Source organism: Sus scrofa, chromosome 16 (assembly GCF_000003025.6).
Source record: "Sus scrofa isolate TJ Tabasco breed Duroc chromosome 16, Sscrofa11.1, whole genome shotgun sequence".
Classification (NCBI taxonomy): Eukaryota; Metazoa; Chordata; class Mammalia; order Artiodactyla; family Suidae; genus Sus; species Sus scrofa.
The window spans coordinates 30,949,366-30,974,869 of NC_010458.4; the positions used below are offsets into that span (position 1 = coordinate 30,949,366).

Consider the following 25,504-nt stretch of genomic DNA (forward strand, 5'->3'; position numbering starts at 1 on the left):
ACCTACACCACAGCCCACAGCAATGCCTGGATCCTTAACCCACTGAGCAAGGCCAGGGATTGAATCTGCGTCCTCATGGATACCTGTCAGATTCATTTCTGTTGCACCACAACGGGAACTCCCATGTTTTATTATATATATAATACATGCATATGGGAGTATGTGTAAATGCACAGAGAAAGGACTGTGGCTAACAATCTCTACAGTCAGGGAATGAAGAGGTATTGGGGTGTCTGAAAGAGGGCCTTCACTTTTGATTCTTTTTTAAAATTTACAGACATATGTTCTTGTATTAATTTTTGCAATTTTTTTTTACTCAACTATTTCCTTATATATTTTCCTTACATTTCCAGAGATTGTAACAGGAATTTCATTTGGTTGCAAGTACTAAAGATGCACCTGTCTATAGTGAAAGAAAGGAGGGGCTCATCCTCTGAATGCAAAGGAAGCCCATGGGGAAACAGTTGTGGTAGGCAGAATCCTAAGACGGCTTCCAAGATTCTCACCCTCCTGATATACATGCCTTTTGATTGTGGACAGGATCTACGAATAAGATGGGCTCTCACTCCAAAGATTAGGTTATAGAATGTGGCAAAAGTGAAAGGATTTTGCAGGTGTAATTAAGGTCCCAAATCAGTTGGTTTCTGAGTTAATCCCAAGGGAGATTATCCTAGATCACCTGACTTCATTAGATGAAAGGCCTTACAAGAAGGAGTGGGCCCTTCTGAAGAGAGAGATTCTCCTGCTGGCCTTGAACAAGCTAACAGACATGTTGTGAACTATGGAGATGGCTACATGGCAAAGTCCTGAACTAGATGTTGAGAGTAGTCCTTGTCTAAAAACTAGCATGAAAATGGGAATCTCAGTCCTACTACTGCCAAAAAATGATTTCTACCAACCACCTGAGTGAGCGTGGAAGCAGATTCTTCCCCCAGTCAAGCCTCCTGATGAGAATGCAGCCTGGCTGACACTTTGATTGCAACTTTGTGAGACCTTGGGCAAACAACCGGCTAAGCCATGTCTAGACTCATGACACAAGGAAACTGGCAGGTAATAAATGGGTGTTATTTTAAGCTGATAAATTTGTGGTAATTTGTTATGAAGCAATAGATAACTGGTACAATAGTTCAGAGATGGTATTTTGGCTCTATAAAATAATCAGAGATTGAGAAAACTCTTCCATCTGCTCATTATGCCTGGCTTCTTCCTCATACTCATCCCAAAGACACAAGATGGCTGCTGGAGCTCCAGCCACAATGCCCAAGTTCCAGTCAAGGAGAAGAGAGGAAATAAGAGCAAGAGAGATGCGTGCTAATTGTCTGTTACCCTTTAAATAGTTTTCCCCAAAGACACACACATATACCTCCACTTATACCTTACTGGATACTCTTATCTATAAGAGAGGCTAGAAAATAGAGTGATTTAGCTGGGAATATATTCAATAGGCAGACAAATGCCAAACAGGATTCTATTAGCAAGGGAGAAGAAAGGTGAGAGAGGAATGAATATTGGTGAGCAAACAGCAATCTCTTCCCCAGAGAGGGGGAAAAACAGAAAAAAATTTCTGACACCAAACAGCCTTTCAAATGTCTTTTTATTCTGCTTTAAAGGTTTTCTGGGAGGATGAGCAAAATGGGTGAAGGAAGTCAAGAGGTACGGACTTCTTGGGGATATAATGTACAACATAGTGACTATAGTCAATAATATTATGTTGCATATTTTGTAATTTTGTATGGTGATGGGGAAACAATGCTCTTGATTTTGCTCTATCTCCTCTGCCCTCATACCCTTCTCTAATTTTAAGGGAGATATTTGTTCACCCATGCGGTACATATCCTGCCCTGTGGAAAATATAAGCCAAAGCAAAGAAACTAAGCTGAACCTTTCCCTGATTAGTGATGTTTAAACCCCAAATCCAAAACATGAAGAGACAAATCTTATAGTTAAGCTCTGCCATGTTACATCATTTCTCTTTCCCCTTGTTTCTGCCTCTGTATTTTTCTAAGTGATTAAGGATAGAATCAATATGATTACCTGAAGATCAGATATTGAGGTTAGCTTGCAGCAACTTACATTTTCAAGGAAGAAGGGAGCTGGGGATGAGCTGGAGACTTGTCCACAGGGACAGAAAGAGTAAGGTGGCCAACCTGTCTGGAAAGACATGGGGTGCAGCCATGCATTGGAGGCAGCGTCCAAAGGATATGAAGAGCTCAGATATAAATCAGGTTGACTCTAGGACCCACTGGGCCACAGAACAAACTGCCCAGGAACTGTTCAAGTGAGCAGGCACTGACATCTAGGGGAGTTCAGTCAAAGGCAGCAGGAGTCTAGGAATCTAGCTGGGAGACCATTAGATAATTCACCAATGAGCTGTTGAAAGCCAACAGTGTACAGTAATGGAAGATGTGGCTCTCTCTTAAGAGTTTTTGATGATGATGGAAAGACTTATGACTAAGCAAAGTAGAAAGTGATGTATCATAAAAAATTATCTACAAAGTGCTAGAAATGATAGATTAATTTGACTTTGGGGAAAGCAGGATATATGAGAAGCCTTCTTGAAAGCCTATCTTGGGATCCCTAATGGTAATAGTACAAGAGGAAGCGAAAGTGCTTAAAATTATGGAATTAAGCAATAGAAAATTCAGATGGATGTTACTGAGCAAATGCTAACAAAACTGCAATCAGGGCAAGGGTCAAGGCAAGTTCCTTCCCCTATTCAAGTACCTTATTTCATCATTTGCAAGCTGTGCATTTGCCCTTTCCCCTATCACCATACTGTAAAAAGTATGTAGTAATTATAGTAATAAATAATAGGGTACCACAATACTCAAATTTTAATAGCTTTATTAAAGCATAATGGATATACAATAAACTGAACATATTTAAAGTGTTTAATTTGGTAAGCTTTGACATATGTGTACACCTGAGAAACTATCACCACAATCAAGATAATGAACCTCTAAAAGCTACATCAGCTCCAAAAGTATCCACTGTAATCCCTCCTGCCTCCTCTCCATTACCCATTCCATCTCCAATCTCCTGCTTATTTGATTTGTCACTCACTATACGTTAGTTTGTATTTCCTAGAATTTTATATAAGTGGCATCATAGAGTGTGTCCATTTATTGGTCTTCTTTCACTCAGCACATCTGCTCTGAGCTTCATCCATTCAATAGCATGTATCAATAGTTCACTCCTTTTCACTGCTGAGTTGTATTCCACTCTATATCTCTCCTTTTAGATCCATCATCTTTGTTTCCTTTTCGACATTTGCCTTTCTTTCCTTTTTTTCTTATTGTAAAAATGCTTATTATAGAAACCTTCACAATAATTCAAAAGGGTAAAGTAACAGGGGGAAAAAATCACCTATAGAAGGTTTGGTATTTAAATTAAAAACCAACAAACAAAACTAAGCAAAAACCTCTAAAGACTAAAAAGCCTTTATGACTCTCCAAGAAGTAAATGTTTACAAGTTATTTTGTGTCCCTTGAAAGATACTTGTGGAGGGGTATGGTGGTATTTCAGTCTTGGTAGCCTTGCGTAGAACCACCATGTAGCGCTGTCTATTTAGTCCTCCAAAGGCTGTTATGTAAACGTTTTCCTTATACAAAGGACGTCTTAATGAGAAGAGATTATGAAATGAGTTAAGTTGTTAAATCTAGTAATAAAACATGAGGAACATATATTAAAAGTCTTGAAGATCCAGAGGCTAATAGCAACCAATAATCTTTACAAATCAGTATTACCCCAAAATGAATGGCATGAGAGCTGAGAGGGAATGCAATTTTAATTACCATGTGCTATCAAGAGTATTTCTACTGTTGAATGACAAATAATTTTCCTTTTTCCAACATTAAAAATCTTTAGGTGTCCTCCATCTGCCATAGGATACACTGGGCAGCTGCTTCTTTTAGGTTAGCAATATCAATGTGACCTTGGCCAATCAGCCTGTCTGTACTTTGGAGAGTATACTTTGTGAAACATATGGGTAGAGAAGTATTCATGCTTGGCAGAATTTGCTGTCTCCTCTGCTCAGTATTTTACTATGATTAATCCCCATCCATCTCTTCACTGCTGCTGCCACTGCCGAAGACGATGCTGTCAGTCTCATATTTCTTCTCTATAGCAGACGCCTTTCAAATGTTGTTGGATTCTGGCTGGGTATGACCTTTTATGGGGCACTGCTGCCTCCTACCAGGCTTTTATGGGTCTGTTGGTTGGTGCACATGTGCAGACATTCTGACTCTATGACCTTCAGAATAGATCCTATGAGTACAACTGTATCTGACCTTTCCAACATTTGGGACACAAGTGCATGGGTGCGAAGAATGCTCCCTCGTGTTTTGGCTTACATTCTTCTCACATCAGAAGAGCTACTAGGAGAATGTGAAGCCAGGTCAGAAATGCTAACAGAGCAGCAGTGTTGCTGGCAGCCCTTCAAGTTCCCTGGCATGAATTTGAGCATCAGGCAATTTTTTCACAACATCTTTCCGTTTTTATTAAGGTTTAAAAAGCAGTTCCAAATACATGAGTTACACTTTCTGGTATAATTGAATCTGTAGAAAGGGCAAGAGCTAACAAAATCTCTCAAAAACTATAAAGTCACCTTAAAAAAATTCCTTCTCAAAAGATATGTGTATATGTATGACTGGTCACTTTGTGGTACAGCAGAAATTATCACAGGCTGGTAAATTAACTATACTTCGATAAAACTTAAAAAGAAAAAAAAACCCCAAAAAAACAAAAAACTCCTCAGATTGAGTCTTTTCTCCTTTTTGAATCCTGAATCCTGCTGTTAAATGAAACTAGTTATACAAAAAACCATAGGAATCTATTTTATGGTAATTTTAGTACTTTCAGTTCATATTTTCTGTGCTGATTCATTTTATCAAGAGTGATAGTAAGTTCACTTATGGTAAGCATTCTAGTATAAGTTGTTTAAAGATGCAAAACAACTTTTTAAAAATTATTGCCAAATAGTCTATATTTCTATAACCCCCCCCAAATCAAAGTTTTAAAGTTTAAATGCCAGATTAAAATAACTGTAAAGACTACTTTTTCGAAATTTCCATCTACTTTCCCAACCTCCATCTACTCCTAGTAAACATCTGGGTGTCACATGAACTGGGTCACCAAGGCCTGTTCCTTTCTATTGTTCCTCTTGACATTTATTCCACTCTTTTCTCGTCCTCAATAAGCTTTCTCTTTCCCTCTCAAAACTGAATACTTTTCTCATCTTAGTCTAACATCTATTTTCATCCTCTCTTTTGATAGCTGATAAAGTCAGGCACACACAATTCTTTCTCCACTACCATATTCAAGAGTGATTTTCCACCCACTTACCTTTTCTTCCACTTTGAGAGCTGTACTCATGTTTCTTCCTCACTACTGGCATAATTCAAAAGAATCTATTTGCCCTGGCTCAGCATATCCAAAGTCATGTCAGCAGATCCGCAATGACTTGGGTACAGGATTATGGAGAAGCACATCATGTGATGTTTGGGACAGCTAAATCAACATCTCAGAATCGGAAGAAATACACCATCCATACCTAGAAAGATAAGATTTCTATTTTTTCATCTATCATAGGAGATTCCAAAGCCAGTGAAGCTATAACCAGTGCTTCTCATCACTATCATCAACGGCTTGTACAGCTAGAAAAAGGACAGTGAATAATAAATTCTAAGACTAAGCCAAGAAGACAAAATAGCACATTGTACCACATTCTGAAGTGGGACATAACATAATTTAAGTCCTGATATTCAAGTGAAAATCCGCAGGATGCTAGTTATAAGTAATAATATCATTTCTGATTTAGCATTACAGTACAAGATGCATTAATTATCCTGGGCTATTACATTTATCTGGGGAGTAGGGGGGAGGATTCTTAGAAATAGCAAAGTATTAATTTAGCCACATTCAAGTAAGAACACACATGATATAACAGTTCAACGTTTTTATAACTAGACTGAAGCTCTGATAGCAGAATGGATAGCTACATATTTGTTAAACATATGAATCATGATTATTACTATATTTTGATGATAAACCCTCAGTAGACATTACAGAAAGTAATATTTGCTCTTCCACTTTATATGAATTTCTTGTAAATTATGAGGTGGTAAACTCTCTAGTTATATTAACATTTACATTTAAATAAGAGCACAATACTGACAAATCACAAAAGTTAATCATAGTTGGTCCTTAAGCATTATCTAGGACTTATTTCTATTTTGTTTCTTGCTGATATGATATGATTGGAAATTTCAGACTAGTAAGTGGTAAAATATATACTTTAAACACACAACTGAAAAAAAAAATGATATTGTGCAAACCGAAGGGGATTATTTCCTTATAGAATTAACCTGTAGCAACCTAGCCATGAACCATCATGTTCAATGTGACTTGGGTCCATGAAGTTTCAGATTTTGTTCTTTTAACAAAGCACCCTGAATATCATTTTGAAGCCTCCTAATTATTTTCTTGGAAGGAGGGTGTTATGTGTATTATGAAATAGTATTTCAAACACTTTTTCTAGAACTACATTGTAATATCAAAAAATTATTAGCACACAATTATATATATAAAACATATGCTATATACTTCTAATGTTTTTCATATATCTACGAGGTATATACAATCCATACACAAGGTCAGTTAAAATAGACCTCTATTATCAGTATTACCTTTTTACCTTAATTTTTTTCATTTTTGTATTGAATTTTGTACAGTGGAGGCATTCCAGACATAAGTTAACAATAGAAAATTGAGGAAAAGCAACAAGGTAATTGTTAATTGTCTCGCCTGATGAACTCTTAAATCAACAAAGGAACCTGCCTCTCTGGCTAATCAGCCCGCGTAGATTCCCAGCCTAACAGAAGAGCACAGAAGTGACTCTACACTGCGGGGCTCTCTCTTGTTTTCCAATGCAAACACCAAGTGAATTAAAATAAACCTGGAAAAAAATTGCCAATTAATACTTCGGAGGTATCTTTATTTCGGTTGTGATATTAATAACTAAAATATTCATTCAAATGTTCTGTATCAATGCCATCATTTCCGGACGCTGCCACCAAAGCAAACGCAGAGGGGCTGTCGTCCTTAACAATTTTCTGAAATACAGAAGCTCAGAGCAAGTTATGCCTTTATCAGTTGATGGCATAAGGAGATGTTTTGACAAAGGGTCTGAAGCAGTTAAAATAGTACCTTGATTCTTTCATTTCCACACGTGCATTTATTTGGGGGGGAACCTGGGAGGTTGGGGCGTGGGCAGAGAAGGAGCAACCTAACACTGAAAGTTTTACCTTCCAACAGGGTTTAATCTCCGAGCCGGCCGCCGGGGCTGGCGTGTTCTTTTCCACTCTTCGTGTCTATGAAGTTGGAGGGTCTCCCAGCAGGCAGCCCCCAGGTGGCAGACAGAGACCCCCTGCTCTGTTAGTAATCTGCACCGCAATTCACCTTTACTTCACCGTCCCCACCCGGACCCACCAATGGGAGACACAAGGCAGGCCATCGGGTATTCTGGTCCCAAACGTGGGTTGCAAACAGATTTACCTAAGGAACCCAGTGGCCTCTCTGGTAGCTGCGCTCGCCGACCCGGGATGGAAAAAGGTCTGTGGGACATTGACTTTTTTTCCTTAAGTCTAGCAGTAATTAGGGCCGTGGGTGTAGATCCAGTTCAGTTTTTCCACTTCTTCCATTGGAAAGGTGGAATGGAAAAAGGCCCTCAAGCGCAGAACACTGAAGGTTTGCGGACGTGGGGAGTGCCCTGCTAAGAGGTTGGCAAATCGGAAGTCCGTATGGGAGGAGGCCGAGGGCACCGACGTGGAGGGGGGGATGTGTCTCGGCTTCCCGCTTTTCTTTTCCTCGAACTTGGGGTAGCCTAAATCTCTAGCGACCTCTGTGCTTGAAAGCAGGCGAGGGGGTTCTAGGAAATACCAGAAAGTTAATCGCAAGGTTCTTCTGGGCCAGCAAAGCACAGTCAGACAGGGTTTCCTGGGCCTTCAAGGAGAGCGAGCAACCTCCGCACCGCACCGCTGCGCAGGTGGGAGGGGAAGGCATTCTGAACCCTTCCGGGAGGCAAGTTATTAACTCAGTTGAATTGATCGAATGACGTTCTTTCAGAAAGGGGTCGTCTCCTGGGGCCCCCTTCTCGGTGGGTATTTAGCAGGTAGAGGCGCAGGGCAAATTCTCCTCTTAACCTGAAGTCGCAAAGAATTAATGTTTTCTTAACAGCACAGATCAGGAGGCGAAGAGGATTTTAAATGCACACACGGTCGAAGCGCATCCTCCCATCCACCTCCGCGAAGTCCAAGCAGACGACGACCTTTAAGACTGTCCCTAAAATCTTCTCTTCTGAATTTACTAGCCATTTCCCGGGATTTGAAGATTTTTCTCCAGTCCCCAAACCTCCTTCTCTTCTACTCTCACAGTCTGCTGGTAGATGCCACCAATGATTGCCTCTCCCCTTTAAAACGGCTCCCACCCACGCTTCTCTCAGCTACATTAAAGGGCCCCAATACGCTTTAGCCACCAGTTTAATTCGTAGAAAGTAGCTGTAACTCTTGATATCACCTCCACCGCCCACCCGAGAACTCCAACCCTGGACACCTTATTACGAAGCTATTTTTTTTTTTCGAGCGCTGAATTCTGAGACGAAAGAGAGGGTTATTTGAGGCATCCTGGAAGATTTCCGGGCCTCCAATTCCCTCCCCCGCCTGTCTGGTAATTTTCTGCTTCTGCTCCTCCTCCTCTCGACCTCCTCCAAGGTACCTTCTCCTCCCCTCCCCCACTGGTTCCCTGTAAACCTTCCGCGTGCGTTGGAAATCAATCCTTTGGCAAAAATTCAGAGCTGCCGGTTGGATAGGATCGCAGCGGGGGAGAGCGTGTCGCTTCTTTCTGAAAGACTGCCATTTGATCAACTACACTTGAGTTAACTTGCTCCGGGTTTCCCGAGAGCTCGGGTGGGCCCGTGGGTGTTTTGCTAGATTCATTGCAGATGTGGTAGCTTTCAGCTGAAGCGCCCAGGACCTGGAACTCCAATTACCCCCGGCGAGAATCCGATACATTTAATGGAGGCTCTGCCAGGGGGTAGGGCTCAGTGCGTCCTTGGGTCAAAACCTCATAGCACATTGCACTATGGTTCCAACCTGCGCTCCACGCAGAACTCTGATCCTGTTAAAAACTGCCTGTTCCTAGTCACATAAGATTTCAAAAAGAAAAAAAAAATTTAAAAAAGGAAGAAAAAGGTTTCAGTTGACATTGCCAGCACTTTCGTGGAATCATAATAAATACCTCCAAAAAACAGTTTTAAAGGGAGGGTGCAAATTCCTGTTCTCGCTTGGTCGAAGTCCTACCCGCAAGGAGGAGGAACCTCGCCTTCTCAAGACTGATCTGAGGTTTGTGGCTTCGCCGCTGCCGGGAGCGTGGAATTCTATCTAGGCTGGGAACCGAGCAGCAGACCGCACATGAACGCTGCCTCCCGGATTGCCCTCTGCCAGTAAAAAAAAAAAAAAAAAAAAAAGAGCAGGACCGCTGGTGACATACACAACTACCTGAATTCAGGCCAGGAAGGTCTGAGTGCGGAAGAAAATTCTTCCTAATTCACCCAGATTGTTCCAACTGGTTAATAAAGCAATAGACACTCAACAAAACCATAATCACATCAGGATTCCTCGGCAATAAAATAAGGATCACAACTAAAGGTTTGCTGTTGTTAATAACTGCCTTTATTATCATTGCTTAGTATTATGGGGGGGGGGGAGAGCAAGTAAAAGGAGAAGACGGGAAAGAGATAATAATTTCATACCCAATGGTACATAAAGAAGATCCCTTCAACTTTTCCCTGAAATTAGAGTGCAGGGTTCTCTTGATTCATCTTCATTAAGCCACCACCAGCAACTGGAAGAGAGGCAAATTAGCTCTGAATATCCACATCCTGTTCTGGGTGGAGTATAAATGGTTAATCCTAACCTTCTTTATACCCATATATAATTTTATCTGACCCCTGATGTGATTTAAGATACTGATGGTTTGAATAGCCTTCTTTTACATGATCAGACTACAAGGAAAAGTAAAAACAAAATGTGAGGGGTATGGGATATATACATATATATATATATATTTACACACATACATTCCATACCTATTTTCTGAGGTGAATAAAAAGTTTCATTTTGACCTCCAATATTACATATTTGTGGATACCAGAAAATATAACTGTTATATTTTTTTTCCTTTCTGAACACCTTACATGTAGAAAGTGGCATTCCAATTGTTGTTCTCATAGCCCTGACATGGGCTATCTTAGAGAGCATCACCTCCCTGGGAATAAGTTCCCAAACAAATCTACAGTGGAGGGAGAGCTGATCAAAGCCGCCTTTCCTTCCCAATCTTGGTTAGCTGGGGAGGAAAAAGCTTTCTCCTTACTGTACATAATTTCCCAAAGAACCAACTTAAAATCCACTTATATCTGCCAGAACTTATTGGGAACTAAAGAGACCCTAAATGTGTAAACTGCTTGTCAATTGCAATTAAAATCTATTTAGATATTTGAACTGTAGCTTGAGAACATGATATTTGTTCAGGAATCTCTATTTGGCATTAAGTTTGACGTGGAACGTTTAAATTTTAATCAAAGCAGAGAAAAAAAGCAACAACACACAAAACACAGGCATAAGAGCCCACTAGTAACTCTGGGTGTAAAGCCCGCATTTTGGAAGGTGTGTATAAGCACATTTGGGCAAACGCTACAAGACTCAAGAGGAAATTAAATCTCTGCATCCTTTTAAAGACACTACATATATTGGGGGTGCCCTGGAGGCAATGGGAACTATACTTAATAACTAGTCATATTCTTCCTTTTCTTTCATCAGTAGGAGTTCACCACAGGGGATTCACACAACTGCTGTTTTGAAAAATAGATTTTTTTGACCTAATAGAAATTATAAAGGTCAAAATTGAGTCCATTTTTGACTAGACGGTTTAATCCCCCCTTTGAACACAAGAGGTCGCTCCTGTGATCAAATGGGGGGATATTACTAATCACAGTTTGATATATGCTATAAAAACATTTACACAATTTTTACAGATATATTTGATGTATTAAATGAGTGTATAGAAATCTTTTAAAGAAACGGGGGAATTATCTGTGATCACATTTGAACTTCAGGGTAAAGTGAAACAATAATGCCTGCTATCCTTTGATTTTTATACAAAATGTATTAGCAATAGACATACAGAACTCCAGAGCACCTACAGTGAGGAACAACCTAACTATTGGGTTCCCTCCAATTTTTTCCTTTGCCAGGGGGGTATCTTCTGCATGATCTTCACCTCTATCAGTTTAGAGACTTATTAAGAAAACACTTGTTTACAGTAACACTATGGGCTGAAAAAAAGGAAAACATGTTGTCTCACCATTATGATGAAACTACCTATTACTAATGGTTTCCCTCCAAGCCACATGCCAGTTTTTTCTATTTGGATTTTCTATCATCAGCAGCAATAACTCTTTAGAAGAGCCAAATAATTAGTTTAGGGAGTTAAAATACCACACTGTATGTGGCTGGTTTGAAGGAGGATGGATCCTGAGGCTGCTTTCTGATCTCAAGTGTTAAGTCATCAGGCTTCTGGCAGCTTCCGTTGTTTAATTCCATGTTATAAAAGGTGGCATGACGGAAAATGATTGGTTAAAATCCTGTATTTACTTTCTGGCATTATAGTACCTTAAAAAAAAGAAGAACTAGCGTCAACTTGGTTACCTATACAGGAAAAATCCGTACAACTGGGAAGATGTGCTTTGTATTGTCATTATCAGCATCAATTTTGCAAAAGCAGCCTGACAAAAGGCTCCACGCACATAACACCAGAGACTAGAACTTATGACCAAAAAAACAAAAACACCCTCTGCCTTCCCCTCATCTGGTAAATTTATCAACATGTCTAAATTTCGATTTCGCACACGCACTCCGATATAAGTTACAATAAAAATAGAAGGGATGAGACCCACTTCGAAATTTTCCTTTAGAGAAGACAAAACAAATGCCAGTTCTCGGTAAAGACCCAGCTAGATCAAGAGGAAATTCACACATCTTAGCTTCTCCTGGCGCTCTGGAGAAGCATATCCCTGTAAACCGACCCACTGAGGCCGGCAGAGAGCTCACAGCTCTTATCAAGGACTAGATCTGGCAAATGATACAAAGAAAGGAGTTTCCTAACACACCGGGTTTTCTCAAGGCAATGAGACACCGAAATTAAACCTATTACAGCGTGGGTATGAGGGCCTTTTCAGATAAAACTGGCAGTCACAATAGATAAGGAATAGCTATTTAGAAGCTTTTGGATTAGTGCGGGGAGAGGGGGAGGGATTCTTCGTGGCCTTCCTGAGACTTTGTTTTTGGGAGACAGTAAGAGCTGACGGGAACATGTATGAAATTATTGAAAAGAATTACCGGTGAGTTGCAGCCAACATTCTTCTTCAGGTTGTTTCCCAAGAGAAAATGATCAGATAAAACACCCCAGGTGAAGTGAAATAGGTATTTCGCAGTTCTTCTGCGTTAGACCCCTCCCTACTCACGCCCTTGGACTGGCGCATTTTTAAAATCTCTAGAGGGACCTGGAGACTAGTCCTTACAATTATCTAACACCACCAGCTAATTGCACACGTTTGCTTAAAAACAAAGGGCAGGAGACCATCAGACAGAAGAACTGGACAGGCCATAATCGCTTTGCAAACTTTAAACGACTGGAAGATCACTTCGCACTTAGGCTTCGGGTTAGTGCGCCTTCTAATTCTAGAGTTAAACTGCAAAGCCGACCTTGAGGGTCGGAAAGAGAGGGCAGTCCGCGGAGTCAACTAGGTTTTACCTGTGCGATTCCAGCCTGATTCTCCGCTTAGGCAAGAAACGTCCCTTTTCCCCCAACCCAGGTTTTTGGAGCTCTGAGGTCGAGGGGAACGGGGTAGTGGGGTAGCAGCAGCAAACAATTCCTCTGGGTCTATTCATCCCATGACCGGTTCTTCTTCCCTTAGGTAGCTTCCAGCGCGCCACGCGCAGCCAGTTCGGGAACTCACCCGACCCGGCAGCCAAGCCCAACCAGGCCCGGAGCTGTGCGCCAAAGCGCGAGCCAACCAGCCTGTTCCAAGTCGCCCATTTTCCTAAAGCCCGGGAGGGACCTCGTCATCAGGAAGACCTACCCACCAGCCACTCGCCACCGGCGGCGAAAAAGTGAGCCCCGCGCGCAACACAGCCAGCCGGACTGCGGGGACCCAGGAGCGCAGGGCGGAGGAGCAGCGCGACAGGAGGCGAGGGCGCAGGCGGCGCGGCCGGGAAGGAGCAAGGGAGGGGGCAGAAGGAGGACGAGAGGGAGGCCGAAAGCCAGATAGGCCGAGCAGCCCGAGCGTCGGGGGAGAGCGGCCTGAGCCCCGAGCAAGTAACCTCGGGAGCCCTAATCTTCTCCCGCCGGCTCGCGGAGCGGTCAGTGGCGCACCGCAGAGGCGAGGCTGAAATATGATAATCAGAACAGCTGCGCCGCGCGCCCCGCAGCCAATGGGCGCGGCGCTCGCCTGACGTCCCCGCGCTCTGCGTCAGACCAATGGCGATGGAGCTGAGTTGTAGCTGAGAAGTTTGAGTAAGAGATAAGGAAGAGAGGTGCCCGAGCCGCGCCGAGTCAGCCGCCGCCGCTGCGCCTCCGCTCCGCCAACTCCGCCGGCTTAAATTGGACTCCCGGATCCTTGAAGGCGCGGCGCAGCCGGGCAGCGGCTCTCTCAGCCTTGGCAACCCCAGGGGCCACTGTTTCCCACTTAGCCACAGCTCCAGCATCCTCTCTGTGGGCTGTTCACCAACTGTACAACCACCATTTCACTGTGGACATTACTCCCTGTTACAGATATGGGAGACATGGGAGATCCACCAAAAAGTAAGAGGCTATTTTACCTTGTGGGGCTCGATGTGCTGCTGTTCTTGTGCGGGGGTCTCTCTCAGGCATGGGAGCCAAGGGCTCTTCAGAGTTGGAGTCATTGCTTAGAGAGAGAGAGAAGGTGGCATTTTCTTGTTGCCGCCACGCCTGCATGCTTGCTGTCGGTTCTGATCTTTGGGAAACTGATCATACCTTGTGTTTGAATTCGCCTGTATGCCCTCCCAAACCCTAGCCTTCTGGTGCTAAGCTGTGGTTTCCTCCTCGGGAATCCTGAGCTCTCCGAGAAGGTTATTCTGTTGCAAAGGTCTGCCTGCAAGTACAATACCCGGAGATGTGAATTAGCATTAGACTTGCAAAAGAGAACGAGTGACAACTGTATTGATGTCTGCTCTTGCTAACAATATCCAGTCCTATGTGCTATTTAAGAGCGTGCTTCATGGAAAATATAGACATCCCTGCGTTCCCTTAACGCTTCTAGTCAAAACCTTTTCTTTGAATTGACTTATCCATAATCTTTCCCAATGATTATGGCAAAGAGGGAGGAGGGAGGAAAAAGAAATACAAAATGAACGGGTTTGATTGCGTGCTAGGCTTACAAATGCAGGCTATTCAAATCTGCATTTTACATATATTCCACCTCCTTTTTAAAATGAGTCAAGGTTTTGATGGCACACTTCAATTACCATCCCAAAGTGCAATACTCTTTTAAAAAAAAAGGGGGGGGAACTCCCAGAGTACGCCCTATAAGAGAACGACACTAAAAGTGTGTTTATCTCTGTAGGAAGTAAACGGTTAGTCAATCATGTATTTATTTTCATTTCAGAAAAACGTCTGATTTCCCTATGTGTTGGTTGCGGCAATCAAATTCACGATCAGTATATTCTGAGGGTTTCTCCGGATTTGGAATGGCATGCGGCATGTTTGAAATGTGCGGAGTGTAATCAGTATTTGGACGAGAGCTGTACGTGCTTTGTTAGAGATGGGAAAACCTACTGTAAAAGAGATTATATCAGGTACGCCATTAATACTGCTTCTTTAATTTTTTGAGATTTTCCTCTTTCCCCACTCCTTATTTATTATTTTGTGTGGCTTTGTCCTTTTGGCTAAGTTTGCCTTAATGGGTTCCAGCGTACAAAAGTTACCTCTGCAAGTGCAATGTGAAAATTAAACTGTGTTGTTCATTGCACGTTTTAGGAGGAAAAGTCCCAAGAAACTTAATAATGGTTTTCATAAATTATGTGGTATTGAAGCTTGTTTCACTGCTTTTGGAAATTGTGATGCTCAGAATATTTTTCTGTTACCCTCCCCCTCCAAAACAAACAAAAAAATTTCAAGATACCTAAGTTGGGGTTTCTCAACTTAAAAAAAAAAAAAAGCTTGCTGTTTTTTATTGTATATGCAGTGTTTTTTTTTTCTCTTTTTTCTTTACTTTAATTCAGTATTTTATTAGTAACTTCCAGATGCTTTGGAGATGTCATTTCAATAGGTGGAATAAAAGTTTGACCTAATCATGTTTAGGGATGTACTTTGAAAGAGCAAATAGAGGTATTGCCCCTTTACTTTTAGTGTAAGGGCTTCTTCCTGGAAAATTTCAAAACCGACCCAAATATTCGCTGCAAAAAAACCCAGAAATTTAATCTTTTAAAATATTAACCCTTTGGTGACATCTGACTGTCTTTTCTTTCTTATCTTATCTGAGCTGATGAATTAGACAGAGCAGATCAAATTGCCCATCATCTGTCTACGAACAATTGGTATATTTAGATAATTGAACAGCTTCCTTTCTCACATTAAAATCTGGTAACTGATAAAATGAGCGAATTGCCCATACTGACAAGAATAAAACCACGTAAGGAACTTCATGAATTTTGTTCTTTCAATTTATTCTGCCTCTAAACTTCATGCATTGCTAATATCATATTTTCTCTGACCTGTGTATACATATGTCAGAAACTTAATTTTCCGCCTTAGGAAGCAATTAGAATTTCTAAAGAAAGTATTATTGATTTGATAGCAAAACAGAAAACACCTTCATTATTCTGTTAAGTAAAATTAAATTATTATATTTAAAAATACGTTCTCCAGTGGCTGTAACAAATAATTAGCTTTGTAAATCATAGAGTTTAGGGAGCTGAGAACTTACATTAAAGTTTAGTCAGGATTTAAGTATGCAGTTAGAATTTTTTCCTGTTGGCTTAGTGTCCAGGATTTTTTTTCTTATTTTAAAACCATGAAGTGGGGAGTATAATTTTGATAGGTGAAGCTGGACAGTGCAGGTAAAAAAAGTTTATTAATACTTTGGGGGGGGGTGGGAGGAAAGAGGGGAAGTGAGGAGCTGGAGAAGGAGGAGGGATTTTCCCAATTGTTTGGTCACAGGCAAGGTAAAGTCCTCATCCTATGAAATGGAAGATCTCACATAGAGTAGGCGGAGGGAGGAAAAACTTTTGAATCTACCTTCTAACCTCTGACAAACCAGCCGTTTTCAATTGTTTACTTGATTGGTGTGTGAACTCGAGATTCTAGAGAGGGAGAGCTCACATACTCCGAAACTCCAGAAGTATCTACTCTTGTGGAGATGGTGTTTTGCCCAGTTTTATTCAGACCTGCATGTGCCTCATTCTGGATACACGTTTGTGGAAGGAACCAATCGCTTGTACCGTTTCCTCTCTACTCTTTCAACTATGTGTGTGCAAGTGTGTGTGTCCCTTTGAAATCCTGTAGTTGTAAAAGCAAAACAGAGGGGCCATTTAGATTTCTGAATGCCTTTCTTCCCTTGGGGGGTGTGAGAGGTGACCCCCTAAGTTCCCTTTATGTGGATTCTTTCCTCTGCTCCATTCTTTCTCTTTGTAGGAATGCCCCCGCGTCTGTTATTACTGATACATGCAGGGGGCCCTGGGGCAGAGCCTCTCGATGAAACCTACAAGGATTGTCCCTTGGTAAGGAAAGGTCAGCATCAGCATTGAGGAAGACCTTAGAAGTGGGTCTTTTCATTTTTCTGACTAGTTAGGGTGCTCAGACAAACTGAAATAGATGTAGGGGCTTTAGCAACTTGAAAGAGATTGAGTGAACAGAAGTAGATTTTTTAAAAAAATAGCAATAAAAGGAATAATGAAGAGGAAACTTTCTGTTAACATTGTTGCCTGAGGGAAAAATCTTTAGTTGGGGAAAAACTGCAATGGCCTGGTTTGTGCAGAAAGGGTTCTGGAAACCCTCAGAGGTTTCATTTTGTTAGCCTGTGCATTTGTGTGTGTTTGGAAACCCAGTGGGGTAACAGCCCCATCCCCCAATCTCATTTTTTCTTAGAGGGAGATTTGAGGTTGCCATTTTAGAGACATTTCTAGAAGCAGAAATTGGGGGATAGGGAGGTGAAAATGTGGGGCCAGTGGTTCCCGGAGTCCCAGTGGACTCCTTCTTGCCAGGCGCGGCAAGGGTCACCCTGAGACTGGCCGCTGGATCAGCGGGCCAGGCTTCCAACACCTCAAACATTTTTCCTTGGTTTGTACTGGGCGTTCTCAGCTAAGGTACGGACAGGGACACCGAGCTTCATAGGAAAGGGAAAGAGATCCGGAAAAGAGAAATCATTTTCGCCCTCCTCGCATTCCCAGCTTGTCTGCTAATGCTGATTTCAGTGTCTCAGGGCATTGTGGTCCGGGTCGCCGGCGACCTTGGATCTGGGGCTGTGCCTGCCTGAAATGACCCCCTTTCTCTGTGCTTCCCTCCCGTCCCGGGTCCGGCCCCCGCGCAGGTTGTACGGGATCAAATGCGCCAAGTGCAGCATCGGCTTCAGCAAGAACGACTTCGTGATGCGTGCCCGCTCCAAGGTGTACCACATCGAGTGTTTCCGCTGCGTGGCCTGCAGCCGCCAGCTCATCCCTGGGGACGAGTTCGCGCTGCGGGAGGACGGGCTCTTCTGCCGCGCAGACCACGACGTGGTGGAGAGGGCCAGCCTGGGCGCCGGCGACCCGCTCAGCCCCCTGCACCCGGCGCGGCCTCTGCAAATGGCAGGTACTCCTCGGCTTGGCAAGGAGGGAGGCCCGGCTCGGGGAGGCAGGCGCCGGGAGAGGCCAGCGGCGCCCCTGCCACTGCAGCGGCGGCCGCAGCAACCCTGGAACCCACGCGGCAGCCGCTGAGGCCAGCAGTTAAATGTAGGGTTCAGGGTGCATTTCGCATCGCGCTTCACTCTTTTGCAGCAAGGTTCAGTGCACTCGCTGTCTCCGTTGCCTCCCCCAGCACACCTACATGTCTCTGTCTATATGTGGGTGCCCATTAATGTAAACCACTTGTGCACACATGTATACACACGTCTAAACAGTACTTCCAGTTCACCTTGGCCTCCAAACCGCAGCTTACTGAAAACGGGCTGCAGCTTCCCGCCAGGTATTCTCCCTGCCGCTGCCTAATTAAAGGGGTGGAGCTCTGGGCCCCTGGAGCTTCCTCCTTTAACCCAATATAGGAAGCTTAGGTGGCCTGGAGTTACTTCGCCTCTCAGATCCTTTTTCTTTTGCAAACTTCCTCACACTCCAAGACATGTTTAAAATTTATTTGTTTCCCTTGTTTGTGAGAGAATGGACCTGAAAAGATACAGTTTTAATAATTGCAGACCAATGCACAGAGCTGTAATTTAAAACTGTCAGCAAGCTAATCTGCAGTAATTGCCTTTTAAAGGGAGCCTGCCTCTTTAAACGTTCATTCTACTTGATTTGGTGAGAATTTCATCTTTGGGCCTGTAGCTGTGACACAAAATTGACCTCATAGGTGTTGACCTGACCCTAGGGGGTCCTGGAAAGTGCAGGATTTGTAACTTACAGATCTGAGGGCCTTTGCCCCAGGAAGAGGAGTAGAAATAGAGCACGGTTTGCGGGAGGGGGCCACCATAAGAAGAGAGACAGTGTTACCAAACCTGGCTTTGGTCTCAAATAGATCTGCCCTGGTGCATTTTTAAAGTATCAATTCCCCCTGAACACTGGGGTGAGAAAACTACAGCTCTTCCCCTTCTGCTTTCTGGCACTTGTAAGAATTCTATCTTGGGGGATTTGTGATTTAGTTTGCAGGGGGGTGAAACAAGAGGTGGCAACTTCTATTAGGTGCAACCTGTGCTCCGCTGTGGGAAAACAGAAGAGGTGGAAAGATTGGGAAGGAGTCAGGAGCCCAAACACTCCCCAGCTGCTGTTTATCTAGAAGCCAGGCGGCCTTGAGGAGTTTCGGTTTTCCTCTGCTTGGGATCAGATCACATCAAGAACATCCAGGTAGATTTAGTAGATCCAGGTGTAGAGTAAGAACAATCAGGGACTGGAGAGATGGCCAAAATACCGAGTTTCTTTATCCCCTTGATGTAACTGCCTTTTGGGAACTGAAGTTCAAGGCTCTATGGCAGAATTCTCCTCAGCCTTGGCTTTGTAGACATCCCCACCATGGTAGTGACTCTGGCTGTCACTGGGGTGTTAAGCGTTTCCTTCCCTAGTACTGCCTGTAGCCTCGATCCAAGGGCCTGAAGGTGGGGGGTGCAACCTGGGTACCCAGAAAGGCAAGGAGGGAAGAGAAAAGAGGCTGACTGGGCTGACCGGTGTCATCCCTGCTGTGAGCAGGGGGGCGGACCGTGTGAAATGCACCCCTTTGCTATTGACACAGCAGGGGCAAAGGCTGCTTTCTGGGACTATAACTCAGCATTGATCTTTAAGATTAGACAGCAAGATTTTATTCTCCCTTTTGCACCCCTCACCCCCACCTCTGCCGCCCATGCTTTGTCTGTCGAGGCCGCAGAGCCCTGGCCATTGTCAGAGAGTAGCGGGGCCGGCGAACCGGCCCGCGCTCACGGCGCCCCTTGCCCCGCAGCCGAGCCCATCTCCGCCAGGCAGCCGGCCCTGAGGCCCCACGTCCACAAGCAGCCTGAGAAGACCACCCGCGTTCGGACTGTGCTGAACGAAAAGCAGCTGCACACCTTGAGGACCTGCTACGCCGCCAATCCCCGACCCGATGCACTCATGAAGGAGCAACTGGTGGAGATGACCGGCCTCAGTCCCCGCGTGATCCGGGTCTGGTTTCAGAACAAGCGGTGCAAGGACAAGAAGCGGAGCATTATGATGAAGCAGCTACAGCAGCAGCAGCCCAATGACAAAACTGTGAGTGGCGCTGGGGCCCCGCAGGGGAAGCGAAGGGGGAAAGAAAAGGAGGCGTGCATGCCGGCTGCTCAGGTGGGCCGCTGCGGTGTTCACCCCGGCATCCGGGATCCAGAGCAGAGCAGAGACTGGTGACCCCGCACCCCCAACCTCTATTCCCTGGAGAGACCTCCAGCGCCACCCAAAGCTGCTCTGGGAGGCCCCTCCTGCGGGCAAGAGCAGCTAACTTGCCCCCAGTCGGGGGGTGGGCTCGTGGGGTCCACTTTCCCCGACCCGGATCCGATCCAGAAGGACTGACGCTGCTGCTGCGGCGGCGGCGGCTGCCGCTGCCGCCGCAGCCCCCTGCGTGAGCAGCAGAGGCTTGGCTCTGGTTTTCAAGTCATCAGTTCAAGGTTCAAGTCATCAGTTCTTCAGGCAGGGGAGAGGAGGGAGGGACAACACCTTGGCTTCCTGTCTAATCCAGGGGTTCTGTGAGTGGGCCACTCTGGGGAGGCCCTTGGGTGGGAAGTCTCCACGGCCCCCAGGCCAGCAAGGTCCCCCAAGATGACCCCAGAAAATAGGGCACTCTCTGCTCCAGGTCAGGCCCAGGCCTGCTTCCAGAGTAGTCAGGCCCCTGGCACTATTACCCACTATCATCCCTGGTCCAGGGCAGCACCTACCCTACAGGCCTCCTGGTTAAGGTAAACTAAAGAGTTACTTTTTTCTTTTCTTCCCATTTTGCTTTTTTCCTGCTTAGGCCCTATTTTTAAATGCTATAAAACCTGCTGTCATTAAATTTGGCAGACCGGCCACGCCTGGGCCAGGGCACTTTCTAAGTTGGTTAGTGCATAATAGCACAATAGCCTCCAGACCCAAATGTTTGGGAGTGGGGGTTGGCTCTGGGAGAATTGCCTGGAGAAAACCTAGCCCACAATCTAACTAACTGAAACTGCCCAGAAAACTACCAACATGTGTAGAGGCCAAAGGAAGGCCTATTCTGCCTCAGCTTTCTACTGAGATGCTGTGGCCTGGGAAGGCAGGTGGGGAGGAGTTGGGATGAATGTGTAACATAAAGGGAAAGTTGAAATAGAATTTCATCTAATAAGGTCCAAGCAGACCTAATAGTCCAGCCCACAGAAGTAGAAAAACAAAACGTAATAAAACAAAACTGAGCTCTGGCCAATATCCATACGTGCAGCAGATTAACTGAGTCAATAAAGGCCACTATATAGATAAGATAATACCAGGGTATATTTGCTTAGCTTGCACAGACAATGGAGGGAGGGCGTTTGCTCATTAACATGTTGGAATTGGGGGGGCCTGTTCACAGAATATCCAGGGGATGACAGGAACTCCCATGGTGGCTGCCAGTCCAGAGAGACATGACGGTGGCTTACAGGCAAACCCCGTGGAGGTGCAAAGTTACCAACCACCTTGGAAAGTACTGAGTGACTTCGCCTTGCAGAGTGACATAGATCAGCCGGCTTTTCAGCAACTGGTAAGTGTCAGCTCCCTGTGTGGGGAGGCTGAATCTCCAAAGAAAGGAGATTCTGGTTTAACTGTCACACAATGCAAGTTTCTGGGGAGGGGGTGGGGATGGTGACTCCCTGGCCCCAGGGCTGGGAAGGATGACGGAGGTGTGGTGGAGAGAAGGAGGGGAACACCAGGCAAGGAAAACAAACCTCCTGTTAGTCTTTTCTATGAGAGTTCATGATTTGACCACATTCGTTGAGTTTTCTGTCAATAAGGCCTGCTTTGAGGGATTCGCTTCAAGGTGCCTAACTTAATAGACAAGCGTGGGAATGTACACTGGGTTGCAGAATCCTACTTAGACTTTTAAAGTCGGAAGGGTCATTCCAGATCACCTTGTCATTTTGATCAGCAACTAGTAAACTTGCTTCCTCTTCAGCTCCTAGAGAATGGTATATTTAAGGATCTAAGTCAAGGTGCTTGTAATAACAATCAGTGCTGTAATACATGATCAGTGTTGCTATCCATGGTCAGCAGGCACCTGTGTGCGTGCGAGTATCAAATATATCAATAAAGAGTTCAATTATTCAAAGATACGATTGATACTTTATGTTACCTTATCCCTTCCTGGGACTCTGACTTCATCTAAAATGTAAGACTGCTTAAACATGTTTTTAGTGTATCAGTTCAAATATCATACACTCTGGGGCATATGTAATATATAGCAAAAGGAACCTGAGTTCCACCAATCACAGATAGTAATGTGAAAACCTGTTTTAATATTAATGTCTTACACATCCAAAGAAGAGGAAGTCAATTCACCTTTCACCTACAGAAAGCTTAAGAGTGAAGATAACTGAGATTATTAAGTATATGTCCTTTGTGATATGGTATATGTACACACATGAATTTTTTTTAATGAACAGCGCTATGGAATCTTGTCCTATAAAACAAGAGCTATCTTGAAAAACGGTTCCTTTCTTTGAAAATATAGCTTGAGTTGAGGTTAGCTTTTTACCCTGGTGTTTACCTGGAGGGTGTTTTCTTCCTGTGTGGCCACTGTTGGGTAATGGGCCACAGGCAGTATTAAAAGGGTTTGGCCCAGATATAGGTTTCTAAGTGGGCCAGTCTAGGGGTGAGGCAAATTTGAGAAGTCCCTCGACCTCACAATGGGGAGGTTCAATAGGGTAGAAAATTCAGTAGACCTTGGAAATGGGGAAAAGAACTTATTTTTAAGGTCAGGTTAATCTTAGGTGTTATTTGGATCTAGAAAGCAGGTGGGGGAAGGCTCAGGGCAGCCAAGTGCTTGCACCTTCTGAAACTTAAGCATCAGCTGAGAGCAGTGGAAGGGAAGCCAAGGGAGGGGGGCATTGGGAGCAGGGTGGAGAAGGAGGTTTACAGCAGCAACTCAATACTTTCAGCTTAAAAAAAGGAGCCAGATATTTATAATGTGGATGACGTTATAATATATGGGTCTCCTCTCGGAAGGAAGAGCCTGATTTAAAGAGAGAAAGACAGGCCAAAAGGCAGCAGGACCAACAACAAGGAAGAAAGCCCACGCTGTGAACCCTCTGAGGAGTTAAACATTGTTCTGTGGAGCCTCCTCTGAATCTCCTGTCACACGATCTGAGCGTTGTGTTATGGATTTTTCAACTCAAGAAGAGAGGCTTTGATGCCTAGAGACTGAGAACTCGCCAGCTCCCAGAGCAACATGTAGCCGGCAGGATAATTTTATTTCAAGCATGCATGGTAGAGTTGCACTGCCATTTTACAGTGGGGAAACACATTTGTTCTTAAATAATTTAATGCAACATAATGTTGGGAATTCAGTTTCAGTTAAAACAGAGATCTCTTGGAAGATGGGAAAGCGAGAGGATTTCTTCTCAAGTTCTTTTCCTTGTAGGCTTTCTTTAAGCCTGTTAAAATTCAAATATATATGTGGATATCTCTATCTATGCACACACACACTTTTGTAGGTACACACACACACACACACACACACACACACGACAAGTTTATAATCCATTTGTGAATACCATCACAGCCTCCTTTATTCATTTCTCAACCTTCTATGCAGGTCAATTTTTCAGAAGGAGGACCGGGCTCTAATTCCACTGGCAGTGAAGTGGCGTCGATGTCCTCTCAGCTCCCAGATACACCTAACAGCATGGTAGCCAGTCCTATTGAGGCATGAGGAACATTCATTCAGATGTATTTTTTTTTCCCTGTTGGAGAAAGTGGGAAATTATAATGTTGAACTCCGAAACAAAAAGTATTTAACGACCCAGTCAATGAAAACTGAATCGAGAATTGAATGCTCCATGAAATGCACGAAGTCTGTTTTAATGACAAGGTGATATGGTAGCAACACTGTGAAGACAATCATGGGATTTTACTAGAATTCAAACAACAAACAGAACCCAAACCCAACACACGCTATCCAATGACCTTAGGAGTACTGAAAAAAGGAGAAAAAAAAAAAAAGACGTTTTTAAAACGTAGAGGATTTATATTCAAGGATCTCAAAAAAAGCATTTTCATTTCACTGCACATCTAGAGAAAAGCAGAAACAGAGATTTTCTAGTCCATCCTATTCTGAATGGTGCTGTTTCTATACTGGTCCCGCCTTGCCAAACAGGAGCTCCAGCAAATGAGCCGGAAGAGAAACTGGCCTCCTGGGCTGAAAGAGTCCTTTCAGGAAGGTGGAGCTGCGTTGGTCTGCAATGTTTTTAGTTGACTTTAACAAGGGGTTAATTGAAATCCTGGGTCTCTAGCATGTCTTGTAGCTGATTTCTTTTTTTCCTTTTGCCCCCCTCCCTTTTTTTTTTTTTTTTTTTTTGAGATCCATCCTCTATCAAGAAGTCTGAAGCGACTTTAAAGGTTTTTGAATTCCGATTTAAAAACCAACTTATAAAGCATTGCAACAAGGTTACCTCTATTTTGCCACAAGCGTCTCGGGATTGTGTTTGACTTGTGTCTGTCCAAGGACTTTTTCCCCCCAAAGATGTGTATAGTTATTGGTTAAAACGACTGTTTTCTCTTTCTCTGGAAATAAAGAGGAAAAAAAAAGGAAACTTTTTTTTTTGTTTGCTCTTGCATTGCAAAAATTATAAAGTAATTTATTATTTATTGTCGAAAGACTTGCCACTTTTCATGTCATTTGACATTATTTTTTGTTTGCTGAAGTAAAAAAAAGATAAAGGTTGTACCGTGGTCTTTGAATTATATGTCTAATTCTATGTGTTTTGTCTTTTTTCTTAAATATTATGTGAAATCAAAGCGCCATATGTAGTATTATATCTTCAGGACTATTTCACCAATAAACGTTTGGCATAGATAAATAAATAAACACAATGATCCAGGGTCCCTCTTTTATATGTTTACAAGTAAGCCATTAAAATGTCTGAAATTAAGGACTGCATGTGAATGGGATAAACTGACATACAATAGGTGTGACGTTTTATTGCTAATAGTTGAGGTTGAGCTTGCAAGTTTGCGTTTCAATAGTTGGATCAAAACTGGTGGGAAGCCTTTAGCTCTCAACTGTGATAAAGTTACTAGTTTTTGAAAATGAGATTCTATCCTCTGTCCTGTTCCCCTCCTTTCTTTCCTCTCCTCTCTATTCTTGCCCTATCCCCACCCCACCACAAATAGGAAGAGGGTCTTGCTTAAAATGAGTTTTGATCCCGAGTCACATTTTATCTTCTCACAGTGCTTTATACCAAAGTCTCCTGCTTGGATCGTTGAAATGACCCATATTTCAAGTATAAGCTCTCACCAAAAGCGAGGCTTTCTGCCTAGCCAGTGAGGTATGACCATTATTTACCGGTGGCGGCTGTCAGCCGATTGAGAAATGCTGCTTTATTTGCGCAGGAAGAACAGGGCCGACAGAGGGGGATTTTCTTAGCAATTCCCAGACTATTCAGCGTATGTCTTTTCTTGCTTCTCCTCCTCATCACCGCCCCCAACTTGCTTCCCATTCCCCTCCCTTTCTCTCCTTCTCCCCCAACTCCCGACCCCCA

The 25,504-nt window shown here is 43.6% G+C and overlaps 1 protein-coding gene across 1 annotated transcript; it reads left to right on the forward strand.

The window, feature by feature from the left end:
- ISL1 (ISL LIM homeobox 1) lies at nt 13,629–24,836 on the forward strand. Its single transcript, XM_003133934.5, has 6 exons — nt 13,629–13,917; nt 14,741–14,930; nt 17,663–17,922; nt 19,750–20,036; nt 21,343–21,510; nt 23,560–24,836. Exons 1-6 carry the CDS (start codon nt 13,890–13,892, stop codon nt 23,674–23,676), a joined length of 1,050 nt encoding a protein of 349 aa, XP_003133982.1. The 5' UTR covers nt 13,629–13,889; the 3' UTR covers nt 23,677–24,836.